The 13,159-nt window shown below is 33.5% G+C and overlaps 1 protein-coding gene across 4 annotated transcripts; it reads right to left on the reverse strand.

The window, feature by feature from the left end:
- Positions 1 to 1,696: 1,696 nt before the first annotated feature.
- LOC145760377 (uncharacterized) lies at positions 1,697 to 9,866 on the reverse strand. Of its 4 annotated transcripts, none has more exons than XM_082574250.1 (18): positions 9,732 to 9,866; positions 9,393 to 9,498; positions 9,191 to 9,282; positions 9,049 to 9,103; positions 8,927 to 8,973; positions 6,875 to 8,845; positions 6,376 to 6,742; positions 4,601 to 6,269; positions 4,260 to 4,448; positions 3,970 to 4,164; positions 3,763 to 3,894; positions 3,446 to 3,574; positions 3,118 to 3,330; positions 2,851 to 2,985; positions 2,683 to 2,775; positions 2,522 to 2,599; positions 2,361 to 2,438; positions 1,697 to 2,290 (listed from the first exon to the last, which is right to left on the reverse strand). In XM_082574250.1, exons 1-18 carry the CDS (start codon positions 9,821 to 9,823, stop codon positions 2,247 to 2,249), a joined length of 5,685 nt encoding a protein of 1,894 aa, XP_082430376.1. In that variant the 5' UTR covers positions 9,824 to 9,866; the 3' UTR covers positions 1,697 to 2,246. The 4 variants fall into 4 exon arrangements, with proteins under 4 accessions (XP_082430376.1, XP_082430377.1, XP_082430378.1 ...); XM_082574251.1 differs by having other exon boundaries at positions 6,376 to 6,739; positions 6,875 to 8,848; XM_082574252.1 differs by having other exon boundaries at positions 3,970 to 4,158; positions 6,875 to 8,848.
- Between the last annotated feature and the right edge of the window lie 3,293 nt (positions 9,867 to 13,159).

Genomic DNA, 13,159 nt, shown 5'->3' on the forward strand with positions numbered 1-13,159 from the left:
GGTTTTAATGACAGGGAGTAATATATATACAGCTAGAAATAATGCTAAACGGGCAGTGTTATATAACATGTCAAGGTATATATAAGTGTAGTCAGAAAAAGTAGGCCTCTAAATTAAAGTTGTATTCCCTCTTGCAAATTTCGTAGTTTAGTTTTTTACAAATAGAAGATTTGCAGCTTGTACAAAATGGCGAATTTGATAGAAAAACAACGCTGTTAGTATATTAGGGACTAGGGTATTAATTAGTAATTTTTTTGCATAAAAATAAAACAAAAATTTATTTTATTTTCAGATAACAGGTTGACTTATTTAAAATTTTACGTAACGTTTAATATTCACACAAACAGAAAATAAAGTAATGGCATCGATAAAATATTTATGTGCGTGTTTATTTACGTTCCTAATAATCACCCTCGCACAATGTAACGCCGCTCCTGGGGTGACGTCATCTATTTCCGAGGGTCTAAATTTAAAAAGCGACAATTTGGACAGAATTCCCGATCTGGATAAAGAAGGGGTATGACATTTCGTTTTGTATTCTTGTACATAATCTTACGGTTGCGTGACATTTAGAATTCCATATTGTTAGCAAAATTGCGTAAACATTCTGCTGCAATTAACAAACATATAAATTAACCAAAGTTTATGTTGTATTTATAAAAAAATTTGAAAAATTCTGCATTTATAAAATTTAAAAATTTGCTCTTTTTTTTGTAGGATAATGTCGATGAAGACAAGGATATTGATGAAGCAGTAATGCTTGAACTAGCCAGGTACGAGCCCTTTAAATAAAGAAAACCCATTTTTTATGCCGCAATTATCTATATCTTACCAGTTTCTTAGCTGTCTGTGAATTTTTTCAAACCAAACATTGCATAACCTTTATTTTTTTAGAATCTTGTTTGATCTTGCCTCCGAAACTGACCTACAGACAACACCAAATGACTCCACCCAAGACGAAGAAGACGTCATTGTGAAAAGCGATTCGAGCAGCGACTACGCATCCGCAAACCCAGAATCGGATATGTCGGCGGAAAAGCGGAACCCGGAAGCAGAGCTCCTGAAGAAAATCCGCGATCTGAGACGTAAAGCTTTAGCCGAGCAACATAACAAAAAACTAAAGAAAACTCTCTACAGATTGTTGGTCCGCATGTAGTTTTAAAACTCTAAGATTTTTGCAATTGATTTGACAGCAGCTTCTTTGTTTTTATTTTATTTATTTGTGCACCCTCCAAAACTGAAAGCGTAACTTAACGCAAGTGTAAATACAAAATAATACCAATATATTAATAAAGTTTATTAATTAAGTTTTCAACCTATTTAGCAAGCTAGTCTATTAAATAATATTTTAATTAAGTAAATTATGTGTTATATTTCTTAATTCAGCCTTTACATAAAATTTACTATGAAATCATAATATCATATCGATTTTTATAGTTGTTTAGAGTAAAATACTAGCCATTTTAATTTAAAAATTTTAACCCAAACTCATCTGTGTATACCTTTTAGGTTAATAGGTAAATATAGCTAAATAATAAAAATAGTTTAAAAGTAAGAAATAGTTAAGTAAAAATCCTGCTACATAAAAATGGTGTATTTGTACAAATGTATTTATTTATTCTGTTTGATTATATTTACATTTAAACGAATAACCAACGCTAGTTTGAAGAACATACGTTTTTAAAATCACCAATATTAACGACAAACATTCACACAACAACAAAAAACAAGCTAAATTTAAATAATCATTCACATTATTAAAATTGGTCGGCTAAAAACAACTCTAATCGCTTAAAATATTTTACAAAATTATAAAAATTCTCGTTTTTTTCGTGAAGGAAAAAAATTTTTTTGTTGGGGTGGTTTAATTAAAAATCAAGCAACCGGCCAACTTGTCCCTCGACAACTTTATTTCAGTTAAAATAAACATTCTAGAAGGGCAAATTAGGACATGGAACTGTGAAATTCTTTCATATAAATTAAAAATTAATTTTCTTGAATAAACAAACCCAAAACACCTTAAAGTCGTATTCAAAAAATAAGCTGACTCAACCACATTCAAACTATATACAAAAAGTCAATTAAAAAAAAATGAGACTGTACATATACAAGAGCAACGCGAATTATGTTCGAAGACGTCACGCGGGTACAACGATGACGTCACAACAATATTGATGACGTCACGACCTGATTTTTCCCTAAAACGATCAAGTTTTATGTACAGGATGAGAAAAAAAATTTAATTTTCAATATTTTCGTCTGGAACTTTTTCGCACAACCACAGGTTCATCTGAAAAATTAAAAAAAAACATAAAAATACCAAGAAAGAACTCCTAATTCTAAAATAAAATGTATTTTACCTGGCTTTGTTACTTTAGAGTCACTCTTACTTCGCTGTTTGGTTGTCTTTTTTTGAACTTTTGATTTCTTCTCAGCTTCTACCAAAATTTTAAATTCAAACTGTTAAGTTGATTAAAAAATATTAAACAACTGCTTGACAAAAAAAAATTTAAAAATTTACCTGGCTCCACAGCTTTCCTTTCAGAATTACTTCTGGTTGATCTAGTTTTTGGCAGTGCTTTGACCTCATTAATTTCCACTTTAAAAAATAGAAATGTTTTTATATAAAATTTTGTAATTTCTAGTAAGAGAATTGCAATGTTTAAAAAGAAAAAAATTTACCTGTTGAGATATCAACCACTGCCTTTTTCTGAGTTCTGGTTCTCCTGGCTGGTTTGTTGGTCTTTTCAATCACTTTCTGGTCTTTTACTTCGACTAAAATAAAAAAGTTAAATATTTGTATTAAATACATAAGCAATTACATTTAAAAATCATAAAATATTAACTAACCTATCTCTTCAGCTTGTATATCTTGGACTTCAGTCTGCACTGCAGGCTCAACTTTATTTTGTTCCTTGCTGGTTTTTCTTGTTCCTCTGGTCTTGCGAGTTGGTTTGACATCAACAACCATTTCAACTGGTTCAACTATACACAACTTTAAAATTAACTAAAAAGAATCAATTTTTGTAGACAGGAAAGTTTTTTTTTGAAACAAAAAAGTTTAAAAAACTAAAAAAATTATTAAAAAACAAAAAAGTTTTAATAATCTTTTTTTACCAAGTTTTTCTTCTTCTTTGTGAACAGGATCATTTTTCTTTCCCCTTGTTTTACGAGCTGTCTTTTCAACCGTTTCTGCAGATGGTTCATCTGAGGTAACTGGTTCTTTTGAGATAACAGGTGGTGTTTTTTCGACTACGGTCTTTCTGTTTGCTCTAGTGCTTCTGGTTGTTTTTTTGGTTTCTGCAACCACATATTGGTCCTTGTTTTCAACTGGAAAAACAAATGTGTAAAGTTAATATTTATAAACACCAATTTAATAAGTACTAAAAATGCTTGCTTCAGAGGTCAATACATAGGCTTAGATTTATATAACTTAATTACTCACCTAAGATTTCAACTGGTGCTTCAACTTTGTGATTTTCAACTTGAGTTTCGACCTCATCTGTCTTTCTAAATCTCGTGCCTCTGGTTGTTTTTTTGGTATCTGCAGCCACTTTTTTGTCCTTTTTCTCAACTGATAAAAAACAAAGATAAATGTACAAATTTAATTTTTTCATAAACACATATTTAACAAGTAGAACATATAGTATGCCTGCCTACACATCAGACGAAGGTTATATTTATTTGGAAGATCTATAAATTGGACAAAATATATGTACAAGCCCTTAAACTCTAATATATATAGATAACCGATTTGTTTACCTGGGATTTCAACTGGTTCTTTAACTTCGTGATTTTCAACTTGAGTTTCGACCTCATCTGTCTTCGTAAGTTTTGTACTTCTCGTGGTCTTACGTGTAGGCTTTATTACCTCAACTTTCTTTGTTTCTTTATCTAAAAAACAAAATTAGTTTTAAAAAAGTGTGAAAATTTAATGACAAAAAAAAAAAAAAAACTTTTTAAGATTACCTTTGTCTTGCGATTTTGCAACCACATTATTCTTCCTTGCTCTGGTCTTTCTAGCTGGTTTTTCTACCACAGGTATTGGTTCTTTAGTGGTTACTAGAGTAGATTCTACTACAACAGGTGTTTCAACCACAATTACTCGTTCTTCTATGGTTACTGGAACTGGTTCTACCACACTAGGCTCAGGAACTACTATAGCTTAAAATAAAATAATTTTAATTTATCAGAAAGTATGAACTTAGGTACGTTTCGTAAAAAAAACACAAGTTTTCAACAAAAATAAATACAAATACCTTCTACAGTTTTCTCTAAAGCTGGCTTCTTTCTCGATTCTTCGTCTCCAGAATTCTTTCTCTTTTTTCCTCGAGTTTGACGGGCAGGTTTCTTTTTTTCTGGTTCTTTTACCTCAGGTGGGACTTGGACAACGTCTTCTTCTTCAACTGGGGTAGTTTCAACTTCAGCAACTTTGCTAAGTTTTTTAGCTGCCGAATAATTAAAGTTTAGTTTATAATCGGCATAAAACACCTAAAAGAGTTAATTTTACAGAGTAATGATTGAAAACAGTTTTTTTTTGCATGAGTGATTTACTTAAACATTTTTAAATTTAATACCATTTAATTCTTACAAATTTTACCTGGTTTGGTGACTTTTGTTGCTGCACTTCTATCCTTACTTCTGGTAGTTCTTCTTTGAACCAACTTTGTCACATCAACCTTCTTTTTTGGAGCTGCCTTTCTACCTTTCGATTTCTTTGCCACTTTAGGTGCTGGAGAGTACACGCTCTCATGAAACGTGACCTTGCGCTTCAGTGTATTGGTAATTTCTACCTTTAGAACTTCAGGTTCAAGAAGAATCATCTTGTCGTTATCAACTGGCAGTATGTTCATATTTTCATCATTTTGTGGTTCAGGGGTTATAATAATTGGCAGTGGAGCTTCGACAACTTCCGATTGCACATTTTCGTTGTCGGTGGGCAATATACTTTTATCTTCATTTGGCAGTGTTAAACTTTCAGTATTTTCTACAACTTCATCATCTTTTACTTCTGGCAGTGGGTCAGTTTTTTTTTCCAGCAAGTTCTCTTGAGAGTTGATTTTCTCCACTATTTCTTTTTCAATTTGTATCGGAACAATTTCAGCATCAACTTCTTGGTTTGATTCTTCAGTAAGTTTTTGAGCACTTGTTTTGTTTCTGGGATTTTTTGTTGATCTTACATCAGCACTTTTCTTAACTGGTGTCTTTTTAGCTTTCTTACCTTTCTTCGCAGATTCTTTTTTAATTTCTTTTTCCGGCTCGGTTTCGAGCGAAGATTTAGAAATTGAATTGCGGACACTTATCTTTGGGGTTTCATATAATGCAGCAATATCGTAGTGGTCTTCTACTGGTTGTGATTTTGCTGGTCTTTGTTTTGGTGTGGTCATTAGTTTACGAAGACCAAACTGGTGTTCTACTGGTTGGGATTTAGCTGCTCTTGGTTTTGGCGTAGTCATCAGTTTACGAAGACCAAATTGGTTTTCAACTGGTTTGGATTTTACTGGTCTTGGTTTTGGTGTGGTCATTAGTTTACGAACACCAAATTGGTCTTCTACAGGTAGTGACTTTGCTGGTCTTGGTTTTGGTGTGGTCATTAGTTTACGAACACCAAACTGATCCTGTACTGGTTGCGATTTTGCTGGTCTTGGCTTTGGTGTAGCGATCAGTTTACGAACACTAAATTGGTCCTCTACTGGTTGCGATTTTGCTGGTCTTGGTTTTGGTGTGGTCATTAGTTTACGAACACCAAATTGGTCTTCTACTGGTTGCGATTTAACCTTTTTCGGCAGTGGTGTTTTAACCAGACGTTGTAAACCAAAGTTATCTTCAACTGGTTGGGTTTTCTGCTTCTTGTTGGCTAATAGTCTTGGCGATGATCTGGTGTTTAGGTTTGGTGGATTTTCAGCAACATTTCCGGAAATAGTCTCATGATTATATTCATCATGATTTTCATGAACTTCATCACCATTTTTCTCATGGGCCACACCTTTAATATCTCCACAGATAGTATCATGATTTTCATGAGAAATTTCATCATCATCATCATCATCTTCGCGATCGGATGTATCATGAGAAGATTCAACAGAATTATCATCATTGGATGTGGAATTAATTTCTTCTGTATACGATCCATTTTTATCAACGTAAACCTCATTTTCAAACTCTTCTTCTGCAATTTCGCATGCTTCTAAATCAGGAATACTGGGTTCAGGGGTCTGAAACATATCTCCAACTCCAGTAAGGCTTTCGTTAAGAGGTAGATTCAATTTCTAAAAAAATAAACTAATTTTTAGAAGGCAGCTTTACTAATTTTATTTTTTTTAGATTTACCGTTGATGTAAAAAAATGTTAAATTTAATATTTGTTTTTATTCACCTGTTGTTTGGTTGCAAATGAAGGTTTAGGTGTTTTAAGAACCTGGACCCGTCGTCGAGTTTTGCCAATATAAATGGTTGCAGGCGAATCGATATGGTGCACTTTTTTTGGTGTTTTAACATGCCTTTTGTTTTTCTTTGGCTGGTTAGAAACCTTCTCTTGATTGACTGCAGCCTGTTTGCCAACAGTTTTTCTTCCCCTTTTAACAACTTGTGACCACAAACCGCTGCTTCGTCGTTTCACGATTGGTCGATTTGAAGTTGGGGTTCGTTTTGGGCTCTTTAAAGTAGGGGAACATTGCAGGAATTCTTTGTTTAAATTTGCAGCCAGAGGATCAACAGATTTTACAGGTTCTGGAGGAGAACTTCTGTTAAAAATTTTTTTTTTTTAATATTTTCAAATTTCACTTAAATAAATTTTAAACGAAATTTCTACTAAAAGAAGAAAATATGAAAATACATAGAGGAAAAGTTTCAAAAAAGCAGAAAAAAATACAAACCTTGTTCTCATTGAAGAGCAAACAGCTTGCTGGAACAAAGTCCTCGACTTCCTTGCATTTGGCTTAAAAGGTGTTGGGGATCTTGTGGCAATCGCAGTAGTCTCTTCTTCATCTTCCTCCTTTAATGCTGCTTCCAATGGAGGAATGGCTCCTCTTTTCACTGGAGTATTAGTCGGCAGAGTAAGAAGAAACTGCTCGGGGCTAAGTTGGGGTCCGAAAGAGACTCTTCTGGACTTTCTAACAGAAGTAGGGCCAACATTAGAAAGCCTTTTCAAGAGAGATGCGGGTCGTTTTCTTGGAGAAGAGTTGTTCTCCACTTCATTTACTTTAGGAAGGGGAGACCAGTTTCTAATTTTTGCAGAACCCATTTCCCTGATCGATTTCCTTTTAATTGATAAAACTTGTGGGCTATCAATTATTGATTTTCTGCCGACCACTTCCTGTGGGGTGTTTTGAGCCGAAACAAAACTAGTTGTTACATTCTCTGTTAAAAATAAAGATGATTGATCCTTGGAGGTTTCTTTTTTCACATCTTCTTCTGCCTCATAGAAATCAGGAACATAGGGAAAAGGTTCAGATGCAGATTTTCGCTTTTCCTTAGGGGTGGTAATGACCTCCGCCTCTTCTAACTTGGGCACTGCACATTTTTCCTCTGGCTGAACAGGTAAAGATTTTCGCTTTGGGGTTACATTGTTAATTAAGTCTCCAGATGTATCAAAATCCAACAAGCTCTCAATCATGGGGATGGATTTTCTCCTAGGAGTCTTTTGATTTGAAGTTTTGGTTCTAACAAATTCCTCAACATCCATAGAAGTTAAAGACGATTCCGAATCGGAAATAAGTGTATTGCTCTGTGGTGGTGTCACTGTTTCAATCAATTTTCTGGAAACACTGAAATCCGGAATAGAGCTTTCCTCACTAGCAAAGGACTCACTTTTGGGCGTCAAATCCTGTGGAGTATTTACTTTCTCCAAATCCATTGAATTTTTTATTCCACCTCTAGTTATAGATTTCCTTCTGGGAGTCTTTTGTTTTGAAGTTGGTGTATCAGTCTTCGTCAAATCGCCTAATGTGTCATCTTCCGAACTTGATACTCTAGATATTTTTTTCGCGGAAGAAATAGACTTTCTCATGGGTGTTTTTTGCTTTGGCGTAACTGCCTTTACTGTTTTTTCAGCAACTTCAACCAGCAATGTTTCAGATCTGGTTAAATCATTATCACAATCCTCTGAAACGGTTACAACTTTTGGCTCAGGAACAACATCCAAATTTTCTTCAGAACTTAACTTCTCGGAACCAAGCATTGAATTTTTATTTTTTGACATAGATTTTCTTTTTGGTGTCTTTAGGGTAGGGGTTCTGTTAATATCTTCTTTAGGAATATTAACATCAGATATGAATTCTTTGTTTGAAGCAGTGGAAATTCTTGGAGAAGTCCTACGCTGTGGTGTTTTCTTGTTCTTCAGTTCAGGACTTTCATTTAATTTTGTTTCAACATTTGTAGATGACATACTAGTTGGAGTCTGCAATTTTGGGGTTGCCTTATTTTCTGTCTGAATAGATTCTTGATATTCTTCAAAAGCTGAGATTGATTTCCTTTTGGGGGTTCTAACAGAAGTATTTTCTTTTGCAGAAGTTTTCACACTTTCTTCTAAGCTAGTCATGTCTGATTCTTGCTTCTCAACAGAAGTAACTGATTTTCTTTTGGGTGTTTTGACTTTTGCCGATGCTTTTTCTTTTGCATTTTCTTCTGAGCTTGTTGAATCCATTTCTGGCTGATGGATAGCAGAAATTGATTTTCTTTTAGGTGTTTTAACTTTCGCTGGTGTATTTTCTTTCGTCCCTGATTCTAGCTTATCCGGTTTCGAAATTGATTTTCTTTTAGGAGTTTTTTGTGTTGGCGCAATCTTTTCCTTGTTAATGTCCTCATCTTTAAGACCTTGTTTTTCGGCAACAATATTGTTAGATTCTCTGCTAAACATAATACAAAAATGACTATAATATTAACTTTAAATTAAATAAAAAAAAGAGAAATAAATCAAAAAAACTTACTTTTGGTCGAGAGACTGCAAAGCGTTTCTCTTTGTGTCTTTTAGACCCTTAAAAAATATAAAATTTAGTTGAGTTACATTTGTAAAATGATTAAAAAAATTCATTTTTTGAATTTAACCTACCAAGCTTGCTCTCTTTGTCCCAATCCTTTCTGCTGCATTATCTGGCAACTCAAATCTAAAAAAGGAGTTTGGCATAATTATTATAGCACTGGTAATTCTTATATAACATATTTTTAAATTAAACAAAAGTTGTGAATCTTACCTAAATGATCTATCGACAAGAGTAAACACATCATTATTTTTCACCGATATTGTTCCTTTCACTGACTTGCCATTTACAATAGTTTCATTCGCCTAAAAAAAAGGCAAATTTACCAACACGATAAAATGGAAAAATTATAAGATACATTTAAATACCTAATCTATAAATGTTAGAAGAGAAGAGAGTAAGTGTGTTAGTTTACCGTGCTAAGATTGTGAAGTAGAAATTCTCCTTTTTCTGATATTTCTAATTTGCATTGTTCGTTTGAAACATAAGGCAACTGCACTCGGATATCACATTCTAAACTCCTAAAACAAGAAAAAAAAATTAAAATATAAACAGGCAGCCAACATAGCAAAAGCAGTTATAAATTACAATTGAATCAACTAACATACAGACATAATAATTAGTGCATAAATTTACTCTAACGCTTTGCTTAATAATCAGATCAATAAAAAGTTCTATTCTAAACATTTACTATCTATGTAATATTTAAAAACACAAATTTAAAATAAATATTTATATAAACAATTTGTTTTACCTTCCAAATAAACAGGATGACGATGTCAATGGAAATTGAGATCCATCCGTTCCGTTTCTTCTGATGACCACAATTTTTCCGTAAAGCGGCATTTTTCGGTCTGTCAGTCTTCTTATAGGGCCTTGGGATGGTCCTTTAATAATAACTACCTAGTCTCTTAATGTAACTTTACATCTACAAACCTAAAAAGAACAGATTTTGTCAGTTTTTGTTGCGAAATCTAAATAAAAGCAGACAGTCGCTCGCTTTGCTGGTTTGTCAGTTTGCGGCAAACTTTTCAGATTTTGATAGAAATGCCTAACAAAATGTGCTTTTTTGAATATCCCCAAGTCCAGATCCCTTTACTATTAAACTACTTTAATTTGTATTATATTTTAATATATACATTTAACTAGCTAGCTTATAAATACAATTTATTTAACATAAACAAAGCGAAATCCGCAAAGCTAGGCTTGCTAAAAACAAATTTTAAGAAATCGCGCCAATTTTGGCGGCATGCTTCAATGAACATTGATGTGCCTTTCTCTTTTTTTAAAAAACTGTTGAACGTGATTGGAGCGTTAAATATCACGTGATAAACTTGTAAAAATATTAATTTTGTTAAATATATAAAAAATTGTAACAAATTATTGATAATTTTGTGAACCATGGGTTAATAATAAGGTTATTTTTAACACAAGAGCCCCAGGTAACCAGTTCTCTGATATGCCTAAAAAAAATCTCTTTTCTAAACGTCAATCACAATAAATGTTTTTTTATTATACGTAAAAGCCTATGTGGAATTTTTTTCAATATTTACATAAACACACTGTCAAGTTTGCACAGTTAAACAAAATATTAAACCCAAGTTAAAAAGGAAACATCAAATCTGAACACAGTTTTAATGAATCATTCAATCTATTTTAATAATTAAAATTCCCACTACAAAAAACAACCGCCTACCTACATTACCGCTAAAAATCAAAGAAAATAAACTTGAATTTAAAACCTACGCGTTGTATTAACAGCAAATATCACATAATTAAATTCAAAGTATGTAGAATTATTATTTTAATCGCCTATTTTAAGTTTATACTTTTTTAAATAGTTTTTAGCGTTAAAGGTTTAACGTCAAGATACTTTCAATTTTAAAGCCGTTTCGTGTATAAACTTAATTTATTTAGAATGAAATCGCTTGGTTTTTTGTTTTTATGTTTAATCTTAGTTGGAACTTTAATTGAAGAATGCAAAGGTTATAAAAGTTTGACATATTTTTTTTACATGTAAATTCTAGTAAAAAATATACCTTAAACATAACCGAGACATTTTATCTTAAAAAGGTTGTCACAAGATTCAGAGACGGAGACGGCAGGGTAGAACAAAACGACAAGCAGGCGGCGACGTTTTAGAGTCTGCTGTTTGGAGACTATATTTTGCAGAGTGCATGGCCAGCATGGTAACGAATCTATTCAATTTTATTGCCATCAAGACTGTATATGCAGTTTTAAACAAATTTCTTTATATTTAGATTGGTGATCCTAGGTTCAACTGGAACACTAATATCGACTTCACCGTCTTGGATTCTTTATGGTTTTTAGACACAGACCAAATCGCATGCAGGTAATGTCTTAGGTTTAAGTAGCATCACATACAGTCAAAGGGCACGGCCTGTTTAAAAGGTTGTTAAATACAGCTCACACATGTTCAATGGCATTCCGCAAAAATAGAGTGATTAAATCTTTATCCAAACTAATGAAATCTTAGGAGTATTTTTTAACTTTTAGTGCTGCGGTGAATACAGACACAGGAGCGTGTTGGAAATTTTTCCTGGGTTTATTTATCGACTCTACTTCCCCGTTTTTAGCTATCGGAAGAACCTGCATAGATTCTTTTGTAAATGATACGTCAATGGAGCCACCCGTATGTAAGTAAAATTTTACAGACTATACAATGGTAGTATTTATGTAAATTTATAGTGAATTGATTTCTTTTAATTGACTAACATTTTAACAGCTATTATCAGCAATTAAGTATAATTACAATGTAGCCTACCTCAAGTCAGGTATTTTTTACATCGGTAATCTAAACAAAAGATAATAAAGAACTTCTTATTTGACACAAAAAATACATAAACATTATTTTTTTCAGTTCAATTTAGCATCAGAAAAAGGCGACAAGCGCCTATATCTACAACACCTAGCAACGACACCAGGTCGGAATATTCGGAATGTATAAGTAATGGCACAACATTTTCTGCCGGAAGAGATCCATTAGAAATCGAACAACTCACAAATTTTATAGAACTACATACAGCTACAAAGTACGTAAATATATATGATATCCAAATAAAAAAGTTCTATGGCTGTTTAACTTATACACAACTCAACCATGGTCAACGAACGTAATAACACCAAGGATTAAATTGTCATAGAGTTAAGTCGTCCAGAGTCTAGTTACCTTTATTCACCAACAAAAAATTATTTGATTAGCTAAATATATTGCCTTTCTTTATTTAGTCAATGAACAAGTTTAATTATTGATAGCTATGGATTGTGCACATCAGATCAAATGGACGAATTTGCCGTTCCTAGTTGGCCCAGCAGGTTTCAGTCTTTGACAAGACCCGACTCCCCGTTACGTGAAAACATATTTTCTTGCAACCAGCAGTTTTTTCCGCCCCGTAAGTTGTGTTTTGCGTTTTGACATATAATGGTTTAGAGCTATGGCTTTAACCAGTATAATAAATAATAAACCCAACAACTTTATGATCACTTCGATCTTTAGCTAACTACTGGAGCAACTGGAGTCCATTTTCCCCGTGCCCGGTCTCGTGCGGACCTCTTTTGGGAGCCCAGAGGCGATCGCGGACCTGCCTTTCCGGAGTCGACGAGGGATTGGAATTACCCAACGAGGATTGTGATGGGCTTGGAGATGACGCAAGAACGTGCGGAGGACCATGTGGTAAAAATAGCAATAACATATTTCAATATTTATTTACTTTTTTGCCTTGCATCGGCTATATACTAAAACCCTATAAATTACAGCCTTAACCCTAAGTCATGTAGCATTTTATTTGTATTTAAGACAATGTGTGGTCGGCATGGCAACAATGGTCTGAATGCAGCGCTACGTGCGGTACTGCAGGTTTTGAAAGACGTAGAAGAGGATGTCAGCTAGCTGCCGACCTTGAGGTGCAACTTCGTCCAGACCAATGTGCTGGAGGGGAAGCGTCTCAACGAAGACCATGCGCACTGTTGTTACCTTGTGGTTGGTGAATTTTCGATTAAAGGACATTAATTTTGTTATGCTTAAGATAATGGAAAACGTTTTACCTAAATTAAAAATAGAAGCTGGTAATAGAATTATCCAAAATCAAACGTAAACTATTGGCTAAAAACTGCTAATCCTCCCTTGGCCTTTTTATAGACTGTCGATTTTTATTCTCTTTT

This window comes from Corella eumyota, chromosome 7 (assembly GCF_963082875.1).
Source record: "Corella eumyota chromosome 7, kaCorEumy4.1, whole genome shotgun sequence".
Classification (NCBI taxonomy): domain Eukaryota; kingdom Metazoa; phylum Chordata; class Ascidiacea; order Phlebobranchia; family Corellidae; genus Corella; species Corella eumyota.